The 24,658-nt window shown below is 42.6% G+C and overlaps 1 protein-coding gene across 1 annotated transcript; it reads left to right on the top strand.

Moving 5' to 3' along the window:
* The first annotated feature begins 8,963 nt into the window (after positions 1-8,963).
* On the top strand, positions 8,964-11,798 carry LOC110686344. Its single transcript, XM_021862936.1, has 5 exons — positions 8,964-9,275; positions 11,150-11,293; positions 11,394-11,447; positions 11,537-11,649; positions 11,738-11,798. The coding sequence occupies exons 1-5, from the start codon at positions 8,964-8,966 to the stop codon at positions 11,796-11,798; spliced, it is 684 nt and encodes a 227-aa protein (XP_021718628.1).
* The last annotated feature ends 12,860 nt before the right edge of the window (positions 11,799-24,658 follow it).

Below are 24,658 nucleotides of genomic sequence, written 5' to 3'. Positions count from 1 at the left end.
CTGCTACACCGTTCTGCTGTGGTGTCTTCCTGACAGTATGATGCCGACCTATACCCTCATCTGCACAGAACTGATTAAACTCGTCTTTGCAAAACTCTAGCCCATTGTCCGTTCGTAGCTTCTTGATCTTCCTTCCTTGTCGATTTTCCACCAAAGCTTTCCATTGCTTGAAAACTTTGAAGGCCTCATCCTTTGACTTAAGCAACCTAAGCCATGTGTATCGGGACTTGTCATCAACAAATGACACAAAATAGTGGTAACCTCCCATACCTTCAACTCTAGATGGACCCCAGCAATCTGAATGGATGTAATCGAGCACTGCATCAGTAATGTGAGCACCCTTGCTGAACTTTGACCTGTGTTTCTTACCAAACACACAATGCTCACAAAATTCAAGGTTGGCAACCTTGACCCCGGATAGAAGACCCCTCTTGGACAATAGCTGCATCCCCTTCTCCCCCATATGACCAAGCCTCATGTGCCAAATCTTAGTCATCTCCTGGTGAGATACAGATGCGCAAACCGCAGAACTAGGCAGTGTAACACCCTCAAAAACATAGAGGGTGTTCCTTTTGATACCCTTAAGTACCAACTCAGAACCTCTGAAAATACACAACTCCCCATCTGAAAACACACCATTGTACCCCAAGTCATCCAGGGTACCCAATGAAATCAGATTCTTTCCTAAAGCAGGAACATGCCGTACATTAGTCAAAGTTAACCTCCGCCCATCAACAGTCCTCAACCTCATGGAACCAATACCTGTGACCTTACATGGAGCATTGTTACCGACTATAACCATACCCCCATTGCGAGGTTCATATGTATCAAACCAATCTCGACGTGGACACATATGGAACGAACACCCCGAATCTAGAACCCAGTTATCAGATAAATCATCAGACCTAGCAGAACTGACTAATGCTAAATCTTCCTCTGAATTATAGCTCTCATTCGGTTTCTCTTCAACTACAGCAGCCTGGGACTTGTTTTTCCTCACCGGACAATTATTCCTAAAGTGACCCGGTTCTTTACAGTAATAACATGTTTTAGTAGTAGTTTTACTAGATCCATCCTTGCCGTTTCCAGCACCCGACCCAGCATTGTTCCCCTTGTTAAACCCCTTATTCTTTTTAGACTTTCCGGACTTAACAAACAACCCACTACCATTATCCCCATTATCACTCGTAGCTTTCATTCTGAGTTCCCTAGTATGAAGTGCTGCCTTCACTTCTTCTAAGGTTATAGAATCCTTACCAACAACAAAAGACTCTACAAAATTCTCAAAGCTAGACGGTAGAGATACAAGTAAAATCAACGCAGCATCCTCATCATCAATTTTAACATCTAAATTACGTAAATCAAGCAAAATAGAGTTAAGTTTTTCTAGATGTTCCCGTAAGGAAGTACCTGACTGCATCCGGAGGCTAAACAACCGCTGTTTCAGTAATAATTTGTTGGTCAACGACTTAGTCATATACAATGACTCCAGCTTCAGCCACAATCCAGCCGCCGTTTCCTGATCAGCCACCTCCGTGATGATTTGATCATCAAGACTAAGTAATATGGTAGAGTGTGCCTTCTCTTCCATAACTTCTAACTGCGAGTCAGTCGGTCCGTCTCCTGACTCCGAAGTAGTACTCTTTGGAGCCAACGGACGCCATATCTGCTGTTGTTTTAACAGAGCCTTCATCTTAATTTGCCATAGCCCGAAACTATTTTTCCCGGTAAACTTCTCAATTCTTATTGTTGAATCTCCTGCCATTGTTATCTTCAAGAAACTCTCCAAGGATTGAACCTGAGCTCTTGATACCAATTGTTGTGCGACAGCGGAAGCAAAGGTCGAAAACAAACAAGAAAACAATAAAGAAATTCAATGCAAACAATAAGAACAACACCAAGAATTTACGTGGTTCACTATCGATGTGATAGCTACGTCCACGGGCACCGAGATCGAATGATTTCACTATAAACTGCAAAGATTACAAAGATGATTCTTGTATTTCTCAAGAACGGCTTTCACTCTGTCTCTCTTAACCCTTATACTAATATTAGGGAGGTTTTATATTAATCCCTAAAATAAAAGATACTTGGGCAAAAAAATAATAAAATAAGATAACCTAAAACCGCAAAATCCGCGTTCCGTATTTTTCCTTCTCCGCCCGGTCAGACCGGGCAAGGTCTGCCCGATCGGGCGCGAGAAGAAGACTCCATACGAATGCTTCAACGTATCCAACCCCCACCGCCCGGTCAGACCGGGCAAGGTCTGCCCGATCGGGCGAAGGCTCGCCCGGTCGGGCGAAGGCTCGCCCGGTCGGGCGCGAGAGCAGCTTCTTCAACGAATTTGCCAGGCACCTCTTCTTCTTCCGCCCGGTCAGACCGGGCAATGTCCGCCCGATCGGGCGGACAAAGCTACGAAGTACGAGTCACCTAATATACTTATCAACATTAGCCTTGTGGCATATCAGTGGAATTGGAAACATTTTTCATTCAGCTTTGTAATTTTTTGGGTGGAATTGGAGCACCCTAATATTTATCATTAAGCTTTGTAATTTTTTGCTATTAAGTATTAGCATTATTAGTTCGTGTTCATTGTAAATAAGTTCGTGTTAGTTGTAAATTTATGTTGTTAATTTTTTACATGCACTTTTTTACATTGTGGATTAGTAGCATTGTATTTGCCTAAATATTCAATTGTTTACATAGTGGATTAGTTGCATTGTATTTGCCTCAATTTTCAATTTTACACATTGTGGATTAGTTTGTGATTTTTTGATCATGATCATGATCATGATGATTTTATGTTATTAGCAATTTGACGCTACTGATTTTAATTATTGTGGATTAGTGGAATTATATTTGTCTGAATTTTTTGCATTTTGGACTGTAAATTTCTGCTATTAAGCTCAAACGGTGTAAGTGAATAAATTAAGCTTATCATTGTTGATTAAGTTTTGATGTTACAAGACCAAAGAATGGTTTATCATGGTGGATGTTTATAGATTAGCTTACCTATTGCAAGGTGTTTAATATTTTAGAGAAAAGATTAGTTTTAGGGAGTTTTGCTATTTCCTAGCTGGTGGAGTTTCGGATTATTCATTGGGTATTTCGTTGCATTGGATGATAATGGATATCTATTTGTTGTGTTCCACTGCCAATTTGGAGGCTATAAAAGGGTACAAAAACCAGAATCCATCTTTGCAAACATAGCAAGATTAAACCAGGAAGGAAACTTTCATTTAAGGTAGCTCTCTCTTGCTTTGTTTGAATATTTGAACTCTGAATCAGAATGTTTTGTGGTGTAATATGCACAGTCCAGAATTGCTAAACCTATACATCCCACTTGGATTAGTCAAATTAGAAGTTCATACATGGATTTAATACAGACAGTAACCCTTATGATCAAAGACTAATTTGTATAAATACTATGATCAATGACATTTGGATGACAACTTATGCACTTAAATTTCAACATTCCTTTCTGATGATGGAGCTTAGACAATGCCTGTTTTTCTTTGATAGTTGAACTGCAAATTATATTCCTGTGTTGTATTAAATATGCAAGCAACTCAAAATGCTTAAATTCTTTCATCTTGGTGTTGTCTTGTAAATGGTGTGGTATTAGTCTGTATGGTTTTAGTATAGAGGTTTGCCGCGGTTTCCTGGTGGTTGTTTCAAACTTTTATTCCTGAAGTTTTGTGTTATGTTGTTGATATTTATAACTCAGAATACGGTTTGTTCCACTTAGCTATAGGAATTTATTTGTTACAATTTTAAGCTTGGTTGTATATGTGTTGCGAGCTTCTTTGATTTACTTCCTTGGTTGTTTTGTGAGCGTGTCTTTTAAAATGTTTTATACCTGTTAATGTCCTGCTTCTTAGGTGTTACTGATCTATGCCATTTTGTTTGTAACTTACCTTGTGCAGAAATAGCAGTCTCAGGGGCATTGTGGTTGTTGCTGTTACATAACCTACTGTAAGTATTAATTACTTTTGTTTACAGTAACACCACTTATCCATGTTTTGAAGCTGTTCTTAATTGTTTGGGTGGTTTATGAGGTGCATGTTCAGGCTGTTATAAATTATTAGTTTTTTTTTTTTTTTTTTTTTTTTTTTTTTTATTATTATTATTTTTAAGTAGTGTTATTTGTAGTTTACGTTTACTGCCCTACCCTGCTTATCTTAAGTGTTTATTTACTGTAAGATGGATTTTGTTTCTTTTGTTCTACTAGAGTTGTTATGCTTGTACTTTTCCCTCTGTTCCTTGCAATGTCAATGCTGTGTTAGATAACATTTCTTGATTATAGATTCTGTTAGTATGACTCCTTTAGGCCTACCTTATTTCAATGGCTTACTTCCTCACCTATTTGCCAATTATAACCTTAGCTACCTACCTTTTGATAATGTCCATTGCCCCTGGAAACAGGTTATGGAGCCAGTTTCGCGCAAAATTTCGATCTCTTATCAGTGCCTCCTAAGGCAGGTTATAGAGTACCTGGAGTTCATAGCTCCTATATACAACTTAGTTGATGTGCCTGGAAATGCAATGAGCTTGTCTGTGGCCACAGATGATGGCTTACCGCCTTATATCTTCATAGGTGGTAGTGCTGTATCTGTTGATGCATCCCGTGAACGGGCAACAGAGGCAGTTCGGCTGTTGAGGGCAGATGATATGACGTCAGAGCTTATTGCTAAACTTGACAAGTGTGCGTTCTTATACGACATGAAGCGCTTAGGATCAGAGTTTATGGGAAGGCCTTTGGACAAGAATCCAATTAAGTGGCTTGCTTTGCCTATTGAAATGAAGGGTGACAAATACATTTGCATTGATTATGTAGATGTGCTGAATGTACTTGCTATTGAAACAAAGGCTCAGGTTCCTGTGGTTGAGGTTGCTGAACTTGCTGCTGATAAGTGGGTGTCCTGGGTTACAGTCCACACCCCATCTTTGTCTTCTAGTATGGAGTGTATTTTCAGCTCACTGGTTAGCAGTTCCATGGTTGCTAAGTAAGATGTAGCAAATAGGGCTGTGAAGTTCCTGCGTGTCTTATACAGTCTTGATGTTATGGACTTGAATTATGGGAAAGGAGTTTACTCTGGTATCAAGTGTCCCTTGGCTAGAGAAATTTACATGGCAGCTCGGGAACGTGTGTTATGCAAGCAAGGAGATCTGCATTTGGCTCCTTTTCTTGGAGACAGTGATTGCCTCACACTCATGTTTGGCCACACGAAGATTCCCACTCCTGCTTTACCTCCAATTGCATCACAGAAACCTAAAGCTCGCCCATCCTTTGGTGCACGTCCTGCTGGACGCCCTATTTCTGCTCTAGTTGACCTAGAAACTGTCTTTAAGAGTAGGAAGACTTAATAGGGCTTAATCTTAGATAAGCTGGGATACAGTTAGGTAGTAATATTTATGTACTCTTAAGTTTAAGCTGTGCCCTTTAAGCTTAGTCTTTTGTTTTATGGCTTGGTTGTTCTTTTGAGTGCTTAGATTTATATTGAAGCAATTTGCATTGCCATGGTTTTTATGTAGCCAACAAATGTTTGTGCGATGTACTCTCGTTCTATTTGGTGAAATAAATGAATCTTTGGCTTCCTGTTTATTATTCTAGAGGTCTTCATATGCTTCCTATTATTTTTCTATAGACTAAGACTTCTTATTATCATAGTAATTTGCTTTATCTACTGGGACATTGTATTGCAATCACATCTGCAACATACGGGCTGGTTGAAAAGACAACTCTTGCTCACGAGGAAGTGGCCTATAATAGGGTTATACAACATTAACAAGGGAAAAACCCAAAAAAAAAAATTGAAGGGGGGGGGGGTGTTAGATTACATGTGGGTTGATGGTGGTGAACCTCACTAATTATAGTTACAAACTTTGTAGATCGCCGCTCGCTTTATGAGAACCTGTGAGGACCCGTGCTAGCAAGCGGTCTAGAGCTTTGGATGCACTTGTTGAGCCTGTATCAGTCAGGTCTTTGTGTATGCCTTTGCCATGTTATTTGCAGGGAAACTTATTCATTTACAACAACTTATCAATTTAAATTTTGTTTGTGTAGTGAAGTAGGAGAAAGCAGTGCACAGGGTACAAGGCGAAATGCTGCCCCTCCAAAAAAAACCAAGAAGAAGCGTGCCAAGAAAACAACAGTGAAGAAAAAAAGTATGCATGTTGAAATTTAATTCCATTTGTTCATTGTATATGCTAATAGTAAGCCGCTGCTACTAATTTATTGTCTGTGGCATAACAGATGTGCCAGCTGCTGATATTGGTCAGCCCCTGCCAGCTGCACCTTTAAAAATGGATGCACCTCATTATTGCTTAAAAAGTCAGGCAAAGAAATTTGAATATGAAACCTTCCATTTCTGTTGTGGTGATGGAGGTGTTACAATAGCAAATAATGAATACCCACCTGAGCTTGTGCGATTATTTACTTCCTAAGAAGAGGGTGCATTTGATTTTCGGCAATATGCTTGTATCAGGGAGTTTTGGATACAGTAGAAGGGGGGCAGGAAGTGCTAAGAATATTGGGCGCCAAGTAATTTTTCCACCAACTTTTATTCGTGGGCCTCGTGACATGAAGAAGAGGTATTTGAATGCAATGGCTCTTGTACAATGCTTTGGGAAGCTCGATCTATTTGTTACTATGACATGCAATCCTAATTGGCCAGAGATAACTACAGAGCTAGCCGAAGGGAAAACTGCTCAGAACCGCCCAGACATAGTTGCTCGAATCTTTAGGTCTAAACTAATCAGCTTAAAAAAAACAGATCATGAAAAAGCAAGTCTTTGGGGAAGTGGATGCTATGGTATACGTAGTCGAGTTTCAGAAGAGAGGGTTACCTCATGCTCATTTTCTCATCATATTAACAGATAAGTACAAAATCGAGGGACCTTCAGATTATGACCGGTTTGTTTGTGCAGAATTACCCTCTGTAAAGTGCCCACAACTCTGCAAGATTATCTTACAGCATATGATGCATGGTCTGTGTGGTCATCTCAACCCTCAGTGTGCATGCATGAAAAAAGTCCAGAGAAAATCAGGATGGCTGCAAATATGGGTACCCTAAATCCTTTGTGGAAGAAACTACCAACAATGCAGATGGATATCCATTGTGTATGAGAAGACATACTGGGGAGAAGGTCCGAATTCGAGGTGCTGTTTTTGATAACCGCTGGGTTATTCCTTATAATCCATACCTAACGTTGCTCTTTGACTGCCATATAAATGTAGAAGTTTGTTCTACAATTAAGGCTGTCAAATACCTGTACAAGTATGTTTATAAAGGACATGACCGGGTCTCATTCAACGTGGTTAGAGAGGATAATGAGGTAGTTGATGAAATTGAATAGTTTCAAGTTGGCTGTTCGCATGGAGGATTTTTAGATTTGATCTTTTTGAAACATATCCTCCTGTACAGCTTCTTCCAGTACACTTGGAAAACATGGAGACTATACATTTGCATGAGAATGAAAGGCTTGACTTAATTGCTCATTTAGAAAAGCGCTCTAAAACTCCTCTCACAGAATTTTTTACAATGAATGCATCACGTCCTGATGGTACTGGTCTAACTTATCCTGAGATGGTTGAGCATTACTGGCGGAATGGTGGCAAGAAAGTCTGGATTAAAAGGAAGAATACGAAAACTGTTGTTGGTCGATTAGCTTTTGTTGTGCCAGGGGAAGGGGAGCGTTTTTTCCTTCAAATGTTATTGGCCAGAGTTCCCAACCCTACCTCATATCAGTATCTCATGATAGTTAATGGTGAACTGCAGAATAGCTTCCAACAAGCAGCCATTAAGCGAGGCCTTTTCGAGGAAGATAATGTTGTAGTTTTGTGTTTAGTTGAAGCAGCAGAAGTGCAAATGCTAAAAGCTATGCGGAGGCTTTTTGCAACAGTCCTTATATTTTGCCAACCAAGCAATCCTAATGCTCTTTGGCTTTGGTTTTATAATTCGTTGTCTAAGGATTTTAGGAATGACAATTGCAATAACCAAGACAAAGTGAGGAAATTAATTGTGAGATCAGTTCAACATCGTTTGGAAGCAATGAAAAAATCACTAGAAAACTTTCGCCTAGGGTACTTACTTGAAGGCACTGATTCTGGTTTAGCCAGGATTAAAGATATCATTGATGCACTTGAGGCGCCTATTCCTCCTGAGTGTATTGGGTGCCGTGAAATGCTGAATTTAGCTCAAAAGGCAGCTTTTGACACAATCATTTCTCATGTACATGCTAACAAGGGTGGATATTTTTTTGTTGATGGTCCGGGTGGGATCGGGAAGACTTTCCTTTACAATGCTCTGTATGTTATTGTGCGGTTAACTGGGAAGATCGTGCTCCCAACAGCGACATCTGGAATCGCCGCTTCCAATATACCTTCTGGAAGAACAACGCATTCCAGGTTTAAAATCCCTCTTGATTCAGAGACTTCCCTGATATGTGATGTTCCTAAGCAGGGAAGTCTTGCTGCATTGTTAAGAGAGGCTGCATTGATTATTTGGGATGAAGCTTCGATGGCGCGTAGGGAAAATATAGAATCTTTGGATCTTCTACTTTGTGATGTTTGTAACCTTGAACGACCTATTGGAGGTAAGGTTATTGTTTTTGGGGGAGATTTTAGGCAAATCTTGCCAATTGTTCCTCATCGATCTTAACGAGAAGCTGTTGCTGCAAGTTTAGTGAGCTCATATGTATGGCCTTTGTTGACCAAATTTTGATTAGCAGAAAACATCAGGGCTAGAGAAGATCTTCCATATTCAATGTTCTTACTTGCATTAGGAAATGGCCAGCTGCAAACAAATGAAAATGCTTTTGTACAGCTCCCACCACACATAGTGAGGCATTACAATGAATATGATAATCCTATACCTGCTTTAAGTACTGCTATTTTCCCTGAAATGAGTGGTTCATAGTTTGATGGTAGCATTTTCACTGAAAGAGCAATCCTAACACCAATGAAGGAAGATGTGGACGCGATAAATGAATTTTTGATTGAAAAGTTCCCAAGGGAATATGTTGTTTATAAAAGTTATGATAGCATCCTTGATGATAATTGTATTTTGTACCCTACTGAATTCTTGAACACACTTTGCTCTGGGGGAATGAGTCCGCATGAACTTGTTTTAAAAGAAAATAGTCCTGTTATTCTCTTACGTAATATTGATCCATTCGTAGGCCTATATAATGGCACTAGGCTCACATGTAAACGATTCTTCCGTAATGTCATTCAATGTGTGATAGCAATTGGACATTACCAAGGAGTCCATGTACTCATACCAAGAGTTAAGCTGCGGCCTTCAGCTTCTTCAAATTACCCCTTCCAATTTGAAAGAAAGTAGTTCCCTATCAATCTCAACTTTGCTATGACAATTAATAAATCAAAGGGGCAAACTTTAAGCCAAGTTGTGATTTATCTCCTACACCCTTGCTTCTCTCATGGCCAACTCTATGTCGCTTTATCTCATGCCAAAAAGTCTGCTAAAGTGTTCGTTTATACACAAGAAATAACAACTACTTGTATCGGAGCATCTTTGAAGAATATTGTCTCATTCGATGTTTTGAAGCTAGCCAAAATCATTTAGGCCATTTCATCACGAGGTGCATATCTACATAACGTTTTTAAAATAGCATGTGCTAAGTTTAGTACTAACTATTAGCTTCCCACATGTCTTATTTTGATTCTTGTAGGCACTTCAAATAGTTGGAACTGGTTTATGAATTTTAAGTTTGTCCTTTAAATCTCAGCAACATCGTATCAGCTTGGCTGGCAGAAAACTTAGAACTGAATGTTGATTATCGCTGTAACATAACCAACTTGTATTCTTGCTATTTTCAGCACGTTGAATCAAGGTATTTATACTACCAACAAATCTTATTTTTGTTCTATCTTATAGCTGTTCAAGTTGTTTTTCCCACATAATACGCAGCGGATGCCTAAACAAAGATGCCAAGCAAATTTTGCAAGCTTGTATTTGTTTCGCGGTAATTTCATCTACTTTCCGTTTTTCAAAAGAACCCTGCATCCTTACACTGATCTATTATGCTTTGATAAATGTACAATACAAATATCATCACCATCATTTGTACAGAATTTTGAATAATACAAAATGTCTTCTACTAACAAAATCTTCCAAAATCTTGCAAGATACTATGGAAATAAAGCAATGCATAAGTTACAGCATCAATCACTTTTAATTCATCTGAATTAAGCTGATTTATTGAAGATAATAGTGATTAACTCACATCTTAAAATGACAACTTGCTATGAGAAATTTTTTATCAATAGTAATGAGTTCCAATAAAATTAAAGTGCTTAGGTTAGGGTGAAGTTCTTTGGATAATAATAGTGCATCAATACCTTTTATTAACCAATGGTCTTTACACTAGAACAACCCTCTTAGATATTATCCTCTTTTTACTTTATAAATACCCTAACCTCATTAGTTTCTTTCCTTTATATAAGCCGTTGTATCTTGCATTTACTTCTATTTATTAAAACTGCATTCACCTCAAAGCATTTCGTTGGAAGCTATTCTCTAAACTATCCTGAGGTCAAGGTCAGCCTCTTACTCAGCTTGCATTTATTTCAATTTACACTTAGAGATTCCTTGTATTTAGTACTGTTTAATGTTAGTAACCTTGAATGTTCTTTATTAAATAATTTTTGCTAGGAAAACATGTAAAATTCAGTGACTGTTCTTACTCATTAAGCTGAGTAACTATGTCAGTTCCTGCATAAAATTAGCCCTTAGTTCTGTTAATCCTTTGTGACCTTGATTGTTCCATATTTAATGAATTCAATTATAGGAAAAACTGTGTTTAAGCTTTTGCTCTTAATAAGTGTTTCTAATTAGTTATTGCACACATTATGCTTTAAAATACTACTTAGTAAGTTATTTAAACACCTTCCTACATGTTGATTTGCATACTTACAGTTGACTTGAACCTACACTTAAATTTACATGTTTATTTCTAACATTATAATTTGCTGCACTTATGATGAAGCACTATAAAACACACGAATCTATCATGGCATAAATTTATATGTGTATCTATTTTGCACTATGCATTAATTAACGATAAATAAAAATACAAATTGACTCAAACAGAATTGTCATTCAAATGAGTGTTTGTCTTTCAGATGAAGCCTCAATATGTTTCTGTTAATAAACTTACTCCCAAAATCAAAGGATACAAGATTAAGGTAACTCTAAAAGAGAAGTCCTCTGCTAAAGCTCCCCCTGGGGAAAAAACATTCCAAAAGCTTGTGTTTGAAGATCATGAGGTATCACCTTTGGCATTTCATAACCTCAGCTGTAGTTATTACCTAAGTATACAAACTTTGCAGAGTATTATGTCCTAACAAACCTTTTATCTCACTTCAGGGTAATGAGATCATGGGAACTTTGTTTCAGGATGAGGTTGAGCATTTCAAGCATGTGTTAGAACATAAAAAAAGTATATTATATCCGATGCACCTGTCAGGCACATAAGTCCAATGTTTCATGACAATGAAGGCCTGTACCAGCTGTCATTTGGAGGCCAGACAGCTATCACACAAGTGGATCCTACTGCAGGCCCTGTACTGCCACTTTACACTCCAATTGCTCAGGTGCCACCCACTAGCAACAAAGATGATCAGTACGGTACAACAAATCACCTATGCTACAATTACTTTGCATTTTACATATTCTTTGTTTCTAATAAACAAGCTTTAAATTTGTTTCAGACGTCCTAGGAGTTGTGGTGCACATGGTGTTGAGTTTTGTGGTGTCCGACACCGCGAGTAAACAAAACCTGCAAAAAAAACGCATGAATAATAATTACAACTAAACAAAATAACATACAATTATTGAAAGCATAAACACATAAAGGGAAGAGAGAGAAAGTAAGGATAAGACTTGCTCACCCTTGACACGTGCTTCTCACGAACCCCGAGCACGAACACGGAAAAACTCTAGACCCGCAAGTGCAAGCCCTCCTTCGTCTCACACCCTCGCGCCCGAACGGGTCCCTACCTCGTAGCTTAGACGAGGCTAGACCAAAATAAACTAGAGTATTACGAACTTAAAGGCTTTCTCACCTTTTGGGAGATACCTTATTGAGTTCAACTCAAGTGAATAATCCCAGTACCCAAGGTGGGAATTTATAGGGAAATGCTCCCAAAAAATTCAATCAACTTTCCATGTGGGAGAGTTGTTGAAATGAGAAAATGAGTAATTAATTTACTTCCAAATTAAATTAATTTCACAAGTCAATTAGCAAACAACAAGTGGCAAGAGGAGAGGGAGGGTTAGGTGAGGACCACAAGGGGAGGACCACTCCTCCCTTGCTCCCAAAGGCAAACCTCCCACCAACCGGCCCCAATAGGAACCGACGAGCTGGCCGCCCTTCCTTGAGCAACAAGGCGTGCCAAGCTGGTAGCCCTTGTGCTCGAATGGGCCAGCCAGCTGGGCCCATGCAGCTGCCGCATTGCCAGCAAGCCTCGCACACTTGCGAGTTGCCGTGCGCGGCATGTGGACTGGCACTAGCAGCAGCTAGCGAGGCCCACCAAGCTTGCTAGCAGCTGGCCTTGCCTACACTGATAGTGTGCTAGCGCTGCTAGCTAGCCGGCCATGGCGCTATTGTCCTGCCAGCACGTGTATGTTGCTGCTGGGCTTGCGACCATGGCCTTGAGGTTGGTGGCCTTAGCTAGCCTAGCTCTCTCATGGCTAGGCCAATGCGAGGCTACGGCTTAGCGTTGACTCGTTATTTGACTAATTTCTAGTCTCGTCGATTCCTAAAATCGACTTGACGCTTGACGCTCGGCTTTGGCGTTCTAAGCTCGGAATCCGACATCTTAGTTTGTAAAATCTTTATCGACGTATTTAATCCTTGGATTAATTCGTCGCCATTGTTCGGTTACACGATTGGGTGTGACCCGAAGGGTTCAATCAAGAACAAGCTGTAATATTAATTACACATTAATATTACTGATTGGAAGCGGCCTCCAACTAGGCATTCCAATCACTTAACCTCACTGAATAATTAGATTTCCTAATTAATTTCGAACCCTCCATCGAAATAATACACTTGTTCAAAGGACACCATTTCTTTCAATCTCCCACTTGTCCTCCCGGACAAGTGTGCTATATGTGAATTGCCTTTTTCCTATGTCACTTAATGCCTCTTCATGAACTATAAGGTAAAATTCATCGTCATCCTTATTACGTCCAGAAGTGTTTCTTGATTTTCGAGTTTGAATGTCAATAAGCAGATGATTTCTAAAATCCATCTGAGCACGGCCATACATTTTCACAGTCTCGATCTTCGAGAGGCCTTGTAAACAACAAAGACATGTTCCCTACTGTTAATAGGGAGACATTCCCATTCTTACATTATTAGCTTCCTTTACTAAGAGGCCCTAGCCACCCGAGTGTTGCCTTTATAATCCCCTTGTACGACAGATGTTTGACAACATCAAAACGGACTAGTACTCAAACAAGAGAACTGACAATACCCATGGTTGGGAAAATAGGTTCTAATAGCCATAATGAGTAATATACTTATGACGATTGTTAAATCTCTTAAAATATTCTCATAGGTCGATCCGGTATAGTTCCAAACTAATATCTGTGCAAATGATTTATGTTAATCTTGTCCTTGTGGCACAAGAAGCGGTGCTATAAATCATATTACACACTAATCTCGCGCGGCCATTAGTCGTCCAACTTTCAAATGACCTCGATTAGGGATGGTTTCGATATGATATTCAATGTTCACTTAATAGGTGTTTCTTTATCCAAGAAATTGTCTTGATACCCTATTTTGAATATTCTCAAATCAAATGGACTCATTATTTAATTCTAAACCACAATTAAATAGAAATGGAATAATAATTTGCAAAAAATTAAAATTACGCCATAAATGAATAGTTTAACTTAGTGTTTTACATTAAGATCTCAAAACTTAATTAAAACACATAAACAGGGAAATTAAAGCCAGTCTCCGACATGCCTAATTCCCATTGCCTCAATGTGCTTGTTGTGTTTCACTTGAGGCAAAGATCTAGTGAGTGGATCGGCTACATTGTCGTCCGTTCCAATCTTGCAAATTCTAATTTCACCTTCGGTCTTCCATTCCCTTATCATGTGAAATCGGCTCATGACATGTTTGACTTTCTAATGTTCGCTTGGCTCCCTGGCCTAAGCAATAGCTCCAATCTTATCACAATAAAGGTTTATTGGTCCCTTTATCGAGGGCACAACACCAAGTGCACCAACAAACTTACGAATCCAAACTGCCTCTTTAGCTGCTTCTGAAGCTGCCAATTATTCGTCTTCAGTTGTAGAATATGCAGTCGTGCTTTGCTTAGCTCTCTTCTAACTGAACGCTCCTCCATTCAGGTAGAACACGTATCCTGATTGTGACTTGAAGTCGTTTATGTTAGTCTGGAAGCTTGCGTTGGTATAACCTTCAACAACTAAGTCCTTACTTCCACCATAGATCAGAAATTAATCCTTGTTTCTTTTCTAGTACTTTAGGATATTTTTTGCCGCAGTTCAATACGCCTCTCCTGGGTGTGATTGGTATTGGCTCGTAGCACTCAAGGCATACGATACATCTAGCTTTGTACATATCATGGCGTACATGATCGATCCAATAAGCGAAGCATATGGAATCTGATTCATTCTTTCTCGCTCATCAGGTGTCTTCGGACACTGTTTCTTGCTGAGAGTTATGCCATGAGACATGGGTAGGTGGTCTCTCTTGGATTCCATCATATTGAATCGGGCCAGTACCTTATCAATATAAGGGCTTTGGCTCAATCCAATCATCCTCTTAGATCTATCCCTATAGATCTTGAGGCCCAAAATATACCGTGCCTCTCCGAAGTCTTTCATTGAAAAACATTTTCCAAGCTAAGTCTTTACAGACTCTCGCATCGGAATTCTATTTCCAATGAGCAATATGTCATCGACATATAAGACAAGGAATGCGATGTCACTCCCACTGACCTTCTTGTATACACAAGACTCATCTGGATTCTTGATAAAATCAAACTTGTTGATGGCTTCATCGAATTGCAAATTCCAACTCCAGGTAGCCTGCTTTAATCCATAAATGGACTTCTTAAGTTTGCATACCTTCCCAGCATTGTTTGGATCTACAAAACCTTCGGCTATGTCATGTACACAGTTTCTTCCAAAATCCCATTAAGGAAGGTGGTTTTGACATCCATTTGCCATATTTCATAATTGTAATATGCAACAATTGCTAGGATAATCCGGATGGACTTAAGCATGGCAAAGATATGATAACCCGAAGGCAAATTCGTCATAATCAACGCCGTGAATTTGCCTGTAATTTTTTGCCACCAGTCTAGCTTTGTCTATATATACATTTCCATCTTTGTCGGTTTTCAACTTGAAAATCCATTTGCATCCGATAGGTGTATAACCTTCGAGCAAATCAACCAAGTCACAGACTTGATTCTCAAACATGGAATCTGTTTCGGGGTTTTCTGATGTCCTGCGGGAGAGTTACAATTCCGAGACTGGAACCGGACGCCTGTACCTGCAAAATAACGGAGACTCCTGAGAGCTCCGCCTCCAACGGTCAAGTTAGTACCTGATTAAGGAGTAATTAATACAAAAATTAAAGTAATGAGATCTCTCTAGGTGAGAGTGCTTAGTGTTGGTAATCTGCGTCGTTAGCGAGATTAGCCGGTTGTTAATAACTCTGTTCTTCTCTGCTTGATTTCTTGATTATTCGATCGTGTGATTAATGAGGATTAATTAAGTATTTATAGCCTTGAGAAGCGTGCAACTCTCTAGGTTTAAGGTAAACCTAGGGCTGATCGGGCCTCTAGACTGGATTGGGCCTTGATGGCCGGTTTTCCCATTTGGCATGGGTGGACACGTGGCGTGTCTATAGTGGTCCGTAGAGGACGTATCTGTGATTGACACGTGGCAGGCTCCTGTTGTCCTTCGTGAAGGACACGTGGCGGAACCTGGTCGGTCCACTTGTCAGAAGGTGATTGGTGGATAAAAACCCCCTAATCATTTGCCCCTCACAGGTGGCACGTGACTGGTCACGGGTCGCCTGTGACAGGTGTCGCACGGTGACAGGCGACGGCCTGTTACAGGTGTCACCTTGCAAACGGCCGAGAGATTTTCCCGCCCAAATTTTGAATTTGGAAGCGACCCTTCGCCTTCTCACTTTGCCTATAAAAGGAAGTGCTGACTTCGGTCATTTTCACATTTGAGAACTTTGCGAGAACATTCGGACCCCTGAACTTGCTCTGACATTTCGGACTTTTTCTGCCTACCGCCTGTTCTGACAAGCCGACTGACCCGAACTTCCAGGACTTCATCAACCGTCACTCGTTCAGGTAACTCAGTTCTCTTACTCTTAATTTTCTTTTTATTTTTTGAAATGGCACCATGGAAGCACACGACACGACCTAAGTTAGTGATCAGCCGGTCACCGGGGACGGCTGAATCTAGGACTAGGAGTGCCGCCTGCCCTTTTCTGGACCCATCTTTGCCCTTTATACAAAGTCCGACTGTATCTGTGTCTATGCAGAACGTGATGGCCAGAACGAAACAGACTGCTAAGATATCAAACTCAGACGGCTCCTCCCAAAGGGTGCTCCTTAGTGAAACATCTGACCAGGCGCCAGATGTAGAACGAGGCGACTGTCAAGCCGATAGTTCTGAGAGAGGGGCCAAGGTGTTCCCTTCCCATCTTACCGTTGACATGTCTAATTTTCCTTCTGCTCCTTCTAAGGGAGAGGAGGCGGGCCCCTCTAGGAGAGGGGAGGAGTCGTCCTCCTCGGACTCGTCAGAGGACGAGTCTGAGTCCAGCTCTTCTGGACGCAGTTCTCCAGGCTCAGAAGAAAAACATAGCCGCCTACAAGAGGCGAGACTTTCTCATGCAGTTGAGAAGGGGGACAATTGGGCGGAGCCATCCGCCTCTTACAGAGAGGAAAACGCCCCCTACTACTGCAGGGTACCCCGGGGCCGGATTGCAACCATGCAAGACAACGTGGCGAGCTTTATTGCTAACCACAAAATGGGCCCGGAATTTTTACTGTTTGTGCCGGATCCAGAAGACACTGTCGTCTGGCCGGCTGGTACCAGCTATGGTGACGGCTGCTTTGGCTGCTATGTGGCGGCCATCAAAGCTGGACTGCGCTTCCCATTACATCCGGCTGTTCAGCGGATTTTAGATGGGTATGATCTGGGGTTATGGCAGTTAGCCCCCAACTCTTGGGTAAACGTACTCGGCTATGTGGCCGGGTGCGAAATGTACGGGGTGGAGCCAAGCTTTGAGGCTTTCGCCCACATGAACTATCTCAGCCGGACCCCTAAGTCGGGAGGTACCGGCTGGTACCAACTAACAAGCCATAGGGGTTACCTCATGACGAGAGGTAAGGCGAACAAATGGAAGGATTGGCGGAACACCTTCCTTATTATCGAGGGTTCAGACACGGAGCTGAACAAACGCTTTAACAAGTGGAATAGGGATCCGCCTCTTCTCGCAGGCGGCCGCAGCATGCCGCCTGTTCCCCCAAAGGCTAAAAAAAGAGATCCTAGACAAAGGACTCTTCAAAGTAGAGACTAGGGTGAACTCTACTTCAGGGGTACGAGAGCAAGTACCCCTAAACTGCGTCCCGAGCTTCAAGTGGCTCTATGATGAGTATTTTTTGGCCGCCTGTGGCCTCGGCAGTCGGTGCTCTAGAGGTAGCCGGCCTGACAAATACTCTGTTTTTTCACACCTTGTTTACTTGAGATTTTTACTAACTTTGTTGTTTATTTCTTGCAGCTGACGCCATGAGTAAAATATCAGCATCTAAGACTGCGGCGGCCATGTTGCGGGCCTCGCTCATGAAGCAGTCGTATGCCGACTCCCCCAACAAAGAGGCACCCTTGGTAAACTTCGAAAACTCTTCCTCTTTTAGTTGTCTTATGCATATACTAACTCTTTTTGTTTTCAGTCTGGCACTCCAAGGGCTTCCTCCTCGCAACAGCCGGACCCCAAGGCCCGGAGGACGACTGTTGCAAGCTCTCCTGGGTCTTCCAGGAAAACAGTGGCGGCTGAGAAGCAGCCGGCCACTTCTTCAAAAACCCAGGCGGGGCCGCCTAGATGTATGGACCCTCACTTGTAAAAACTCACCCTTGCTTCCTTCTTGACTAGGTCTAACTTGTTTTTTCCTTTCGCTTAATGCAGCCGGCCCCCAGGGACTTGACTTGGTTGAGGTAGCCAAGTCTATGGTTAAAGTAGTTCCTCCATCTGACAGGGAGGCGGTCAGGGGTGCCGGCACCCTTGACCTTGATGGAATTTCAGGGGTCCTTGCTGAGGTATACTTAGTATATTTTTGAGCTTTTGAGTTCCAGGACGCCTGTTAACTTTTTATTTGGAAACTGACGCCTGTTTTTCTTTGTACTTAGGCCCTGCTCCGAGTCAACAGCCTTCGCAAGCCGATTGATCGGAAAAAACAAAGAGGTAAAGGCCGCAAAGGCTATGGCCGCCTCCAGCTGTGATAAGGCAATGTTTCAAATTGCCCAAAATGAAGTACTGACCATTGATCTTCTTTATTATCAGGCGCAGGCTACCGCCGCTGTTCGGGCTCAGTTAGAGGCGGCCCAAAAGAAGGTTGACGAGCTGGAGGGGACCGTCACCAACCTTAAGGCCGAGCTGAAACCTCTTCGCCAAAAAATGCACTCTTACGAAGCCATGGAGAAATCTTTGGCCAACGTAAAAGAACGCCTGGTGAACCAAGAGAAGAGTCTTACCCAGGAGCTCTCGGATAAGGCCGAGCAAGAGAAACAAGAGCTCGTCCGGGAGATGGTGGAAGACTCCGCTCAAATCCAACGCATGACCTGGGAACGACTGTTCCCCAGTGCCGACTTTGCCTCATGGGAAAGAACGTACCGCCAGTGTTCGGAAACATATAATCAACAGATCCTGGCGGCTGCTGAAGAAGAGGCGTTGGACGGTGCGTTGGAGTAGGAAGAGCCGGTTGTGGCGCTTGTGCCACTTGGGGGTAAGGCATCAAAAGAGGGTGCAGCTAAGGCCGAGTCCAGCAAGAAGAGTGCTGACCAGGCGGCAGCTGCTGATACTGAACTGCCCCCTTCTTAAGCTTTAAGTATTTTTTTCACGGCCTGCGTGCCGTTTGATTTGTAATTACCCGGCCAGGGGGCCGGGGTTTTGAATATTCTGCTGGTCTCTTATGGCCGGCTCATTTTTAATCAAATTTTTGTTTTGGTTCAAATTTGTCTAAGTATTTTTAATTTGTTCACTAGACCGACTGTTGTGTATGGCCGAACGTTAAGACAGGTACAAATATGAAGTATGCCGCCTATGCCCCTGGACGACTGGTGGTCTGTTTCCAGGGTAGATGATCAGTCGGCCATTTATTCAATCGGTATTCGGACTATTTATTCAATTTGTCTGACCAAGTAAATAGAATTACCTAGTCGCCAAGGAACAAGCGGCGGGTACCGGTTGTTTCCCTTTATTGCCAATGTTGGCTTTTAACTCGTAATTTGTTAACCTAGGAAGAGTATTGGTTGAGAGCCTTTGTTTATTAAAAACAAGTGGACGACTCATACCTTTTAGGCTCCATACTAAGTTTGAGTGACTATTAACTTAGGAGTTACTTAGTCTTTGTCGCAATTTAGACTGAGTAGTAGAGGTATCAGACGGCGTAGGCCGGCTAGACCCCTTGATTCGCCAATGTTTGTTGGCTATTAACTCAATAGGCTACTTAGTAGGAATAGGGGTTCGAGTGCCCTTGTTTGTTTAAAACAGGCGGACGACTCAAACTTTTAGATTCCATACCAAATTTGAAGGAGTGACTATGAGTTAACGTTGGAGTTACTCAGTCGCCGTCACTTTTGTTTGAGAAGTAGAGGTACCAGGCGGCGTAGGCCGGCTAGACCCCTTGATTCGCCAATGTTTGTTGGCTATTACCTCAATAGGTACCCCCTGCATCTATCCCAAGTAATACAGACGGTCATCTGACTCAGATGTCAACTGCTACCACTGATTTGGTTAGTGATAGAGTTATCCTTGTCTCAAAAACGGCTACGTGGTTGTCCTTGGGGACAGTCGTATAGGTGCCGTGTAATTAGTTTATAGAACAATGTTCCACCCAAAAGGGAGCTGCTCTCTGCGACGAATTTCATCCGGAGGGATGCCGTCGGACGCCTGCTATGATGTTGGGACAGGTTGAATTAGTTTTGTAGATTTGATCAGTTGGCTTGGCGCCTGGTCTGATCATTCGGCCGGTGGCCTTGGTAAGTTCTTGGTGAACGTAGGTGCTAAGTAAAAGAAGGGTAGCCGCCTGTTAGGCACAGGATCGGCCAGGCCCTAATCTTTTTAGCTAAGTATTGTGAGTAAAATACTCGATGGAGAGTAGCCGACTGTAAAGGAACAGACGGCATGCCCCTCTGAAAAGGGAGTGAAAAACTCAATGGAGAGTAGTCGACTGTAAAGGTACAGACGGCATGCCCCTCTGAAGATAGAGTGAAACTCCATGGAGAGTAGCCGACTGTAAAGGTACAGACGGCATGCCCCTCGTAATACAAAATTGAATAGTAAGTGCAAACTTTATTAAGTAGCTCTTTACTTTACATCATTCAGAAGAAATATTTTTTAAGGTTATCTACATTCCAGGTTCGAGGCAACGGTTGTCCGTCTGGTGTTTCCAGACGGTAGGTACCGTCCCTGACTTCCTCATAGATTCGGTAGGGTCCTTCCCAGTTGGGAGTTAGTTTGCCAGACTCATTAGCCCTACCAACTGCTTCCATTTTTCTAAGTACAAAGTCCCCTACTTTGAGTGGACGCCTGTGTACTTTTTTGTTGTATGATCTAGTCATTCTCAGGCGATAGATCTCATGGCGCAAAACAGCATTGCCCCTCTTTTCAGGAAGTGAGTCTAATGCCAGGCGCATAGCTTCCCAGTTTGCCTCTTCGTCATATAGCATTACTCGAAGAGTCGGCTCGTAGTGTTCTATTGGAAGAACAGCTTCTGCACCATAAGTTAGGAGGAATGGAGTTTCTCCAGTCGCCCCTTTTTCAGTCGTCCTAATGGCCCAGAGAACATGTGGTAGTTCATCTGCCCATAGGCCGCCTGCTCGTTCGATCTTTTTCTTGAGACCGTCTGAGATGATTTTATCAAAGGCTTCTATCTGGCCGTTTGCTTGTGGACGGCCGACAGATGCAAAGTAATGTGCAATTCCTTGGTCTCCCAACCAGCTTTTGAGAACAGGCGTCTCAAATTGGGGACCATTATCAAAAACCATAGACATGGGAACCCCGAACCGAGTGATGACGTTTTTCCAAATGAATGAAATTACATCTTTCGTCTTGATTCCCTTTACAGCCTCCGCCTCTACCCATTTAGTGAAGTAGTCAACGGCAACAAGTATATACCTTCTGCCGCCTGTAGCAGGCGTATATGGACCCAGAATGTCCATGCCCCACTTAGCAAACGGTAGTGGGCTGTGAATGGTAGTGAGGTCAGTAGCCGGACGGTGAATTAATTTGCCAAACCTTTGGCACTTGTCACATTTTTTCACCATCTCCATTGCATCCGCTTCCAAAGTAGGCCAAAAGTAGCCCTGCCGCCTTGCCCTTTGAGCAAGCATCCTACCACCTATATGGGAAGCACAGAAACCAGAGTGAAGATCATCTAGTATCTCTCGTCCCTTTTCAGGAGTAACACACTTTAAGAAGGGTTGAAGGTACCCCCTCTTGTGAAGTTCTCCCTGTATCATTTCAAAACAGGAGGCTCGTTTTTTCAGTGTTGCCGCCTGTTGAGGATCATCCGGCAGTGTACCGTTTGTCAGATATGCCCTGATTGAATCCATCCAGGTTGAGCTTCTGTCTAGGATTCCAATAGGGTTTTCCTCGATGCTTCTCTTCTCCATTACTTCCCAAAAAACAGTTCGAGGAGTATCGGAGGAGGCGGATGATGCTAATTTCGAAAGTGCATCTGCCTGGTTGTTTTCTGATCTCGGCACTTGGATCAGATGGAAATCCTCAAGGGAGCCGACTGCTTGTCGGACCGCCTGTAAATACTTGATCATGGCCGGATGTGTTGCTTCGTATTCGCCATTGTACTGACTCACTATCAATTGTGAATCAGAACAGGCGTCTATTTTTCTTGCCCCTGCCGCCTTACACATGCGGATCCCGGCTAGTAAAGCTTCATATTCTGCCTCATTGTTTGAAGCCTGAAAACTGAAGCGTAGAGCATACTCGAACCTGTCGCCCTCTGGAGATTGACATACGACGCCTGCTCCACAACCATTTGAAGTAGAGCTTCCGTCCACATATACCTTCCAGACTTGGTCTGGAACTTGAGAGTCAGGAGGACGAGTCATCTCTACAATAAAGTCAGCAAAGGCTTGCCCCTTCACTGCTTTTCTAGGCTCGAAAGTAACTTCGAGGCTCTGTATTTCTATGACCCATTTGATCATTCGTCCTGACGACTCCATGATGGTAAGGGGCCGCTTGATTGGTTGGTCGGTATACACAACGACTGCATGTGCCAAAAAGTAGGGCTTCAATTTTTTAACAGCCATGAAGAGTGCAAGACCAAATTTTTCCACTAGGGGATACCTCAACTCGGCATTTTTCAGTACGTGACTGACAAAGTAGAGGCGACTGCATGTCTATGACCGCCTGTACCTTCTCAGGGTTCGCCTCTATTCCTCTCTGATTGATAAGGAATCCGAGAAATTTCCCAGACTCAACTCCAAATACACATTTCTTGGGATTGAGCATGACATGGTGCCGCCTGAGTGTGGCGAAAGTTTCTCGGAGGTCCGTCAGATGATCTTTCTGAAGTTTAGTCTTGACAATCATATCATCAATATATGCCTCGACGTTTCTCCCAATCTGATCAAAGAACACTGTGTTTATCATTCGTTGGAAGGTAGCCGGGGCATTCTTAAGACCAAACGGCATGACCGTGTAACAGTATAATCCCTGATCAGTGACGAAGGCCGTCTTCTCCTGATCCTTCTTCCATAAAGGAATTTGATGGAAACCAGAATAAGCGTCCATAAAACTCATCAAGGCATGGTCGGCTGTTGAGTCGACCAGATTATCAATTTTAGGCAGAGGGTAACTGTCTTTGGGGCACGCCTTGTTCAAGTCTGTGTAGTCTACACACATTCGCCAGGTGCCATTCGGCTTTTTAACAAGCACCACATTTGCAACCCAATCTGGGAAGTAACATTGCCGAATGAACCCTGCATCAAGTAATTTTTTGACTTCGGCGGCTGCCGCCTGACCTCTTTCTTCACCATGGTTCCGCTTCTTTTGCCGTACCGGCTTCTTTTTCGGATCCACAGCGAGTTTATGTACTGCCAGATCAGGACTAATGCCTGGCATTTCATGGACTTCAAATGCAAAGATGTCCTTGTATTCTTTCAACAGGTTGTGAAAGTCATCACCAAGGTTTCTCAGAGCAGTCGTCCCAACTTTGACTGTTCGGTCAGGACGGGAGTCGTCTAATATCAGGTCCGCATGCTCACCAGCCGGCTGAGGGCGGAACTCATCCGGCCGGTCCTCTGCCAATGATTGCTATTTTCTTGCTTTTCTTGCGGACTCTGTCTGGGGCGCCTTTCTCTTTTTGTCGCCTGTTTCTTGAACAGGCACACTCTCCTTGACGTTGTCAAGGTCTGTTTTTTCTCCACTTGACCCAGTGGCCATAACAGTGGGCTTGACATCCGAGAGATAGCACTCTCGGGCCATCCTCTGATCTCCCCTTAGGGAGCCGACTGTTCCATTATCCCTTTCAAACTTAAGCAGCATAAGTGACGGGATTATAACAGCCTTGGAATTATTCAGGGTTGGTCGACCCAGAATCATGTTGTAGGCCGAGAGTTCCTCTACTACTAGGAACCGGACTACCATGTGTCGTCCTTCCCCTTTTTCGCCCAGGCGAATGGGTAGATCTACTCGTCCCAGTGGGTGGACGACTCCTCCTCCAAACCCTATTAAAGGGTGGGAGGCCGGATGTATGCAGTCCGTCTGATATTTCAGTTTTGACAGACATTTGCTGCTGATGAGATCTGAGGAGCTCCCGGTATCTATGAGGATTCGGCCAACTCTCTGGTTGGCCACTTTACATTCAATAACGAGAGGGTCGTCATGCGGCCCCCTTATTCCTCCTAAATCCTCTTCAGTGATGACAATCTCAGGAAATGTATATTTGGTCGGCTGTTCTTGGTGAACGGAATTTACATCTAACCGCCTTATATTATCTTTGTTGCCCCTAATAGTGGGGCCGCCTCCTGAGAAGCCGCCTGCAATGGTGTAGACGACTGCATCATCTGTATCGGAACTGTCGGCCTGTTGATTCTTTTTGGCCGACTGCTTTTTTGAGGAAGTGTTCCCCGTAGATTTCTTGACATAAGTGTCAAGATCACCTTGATCAGCCAAGCGGTCTAGGTACCGCATGAGACTGATGCAGTCATTGGTGTGATGACCAACGTCATCATGATAAGCACAGATTTTGTCTTGGTTCCGGTTGCTCGCAGAACCCTTCATGGGGAGCGGCTTCTCAATTGAGAGCCGTCCCTTTATTTCTTTTAGGATAAACTGGTTATCCTTGTTAAACACATACTTTGGGGAGTATGGTTTGAAT

This window comes from Chenopodium quinoa, unplaced genomic scaffold (genome assembly GCF_001683475.1).
Source record: "Chenopodium quinoa cultivar QQ74 unplaced genomic scaffold, ASM168347v1, whole genome shotgun sequence".
NCBI lineage: Eukaryota > Viridiplantae > Streptophyta > Magnoliopsida > Caryophyllales > Amaranthaceae > Chenopodium > Chenopodium quinoa.
Note: the sequence above shows the minus strand (reverse complement) of the source record. Positions and strands in the feature narration are given on the sequence as shown.

Coding starts and splice junctions, on each gene's coding strand:
- LOC110686344 (XM_021862936.1), top strand. CDS start 8,964: ATGAAGGAAGATGTGGACGCGATAAATGAATTTTTGATTGAAAAGTTC. Junction 9,276..11,149: donor GACATTACCAAGGAGTCCAT/GTACTCATACCA, acceptor TTTGTCTTTCAG/ATGAAGCCTCAATATGTTTC. Junction 11,448..11,536: donor AGGTTGAGCATTTCAAGCAT/GTGTTAGAACAT, acceptor GGCCTGTACCAG/CTGTCATTTGGAGGCCAGAC.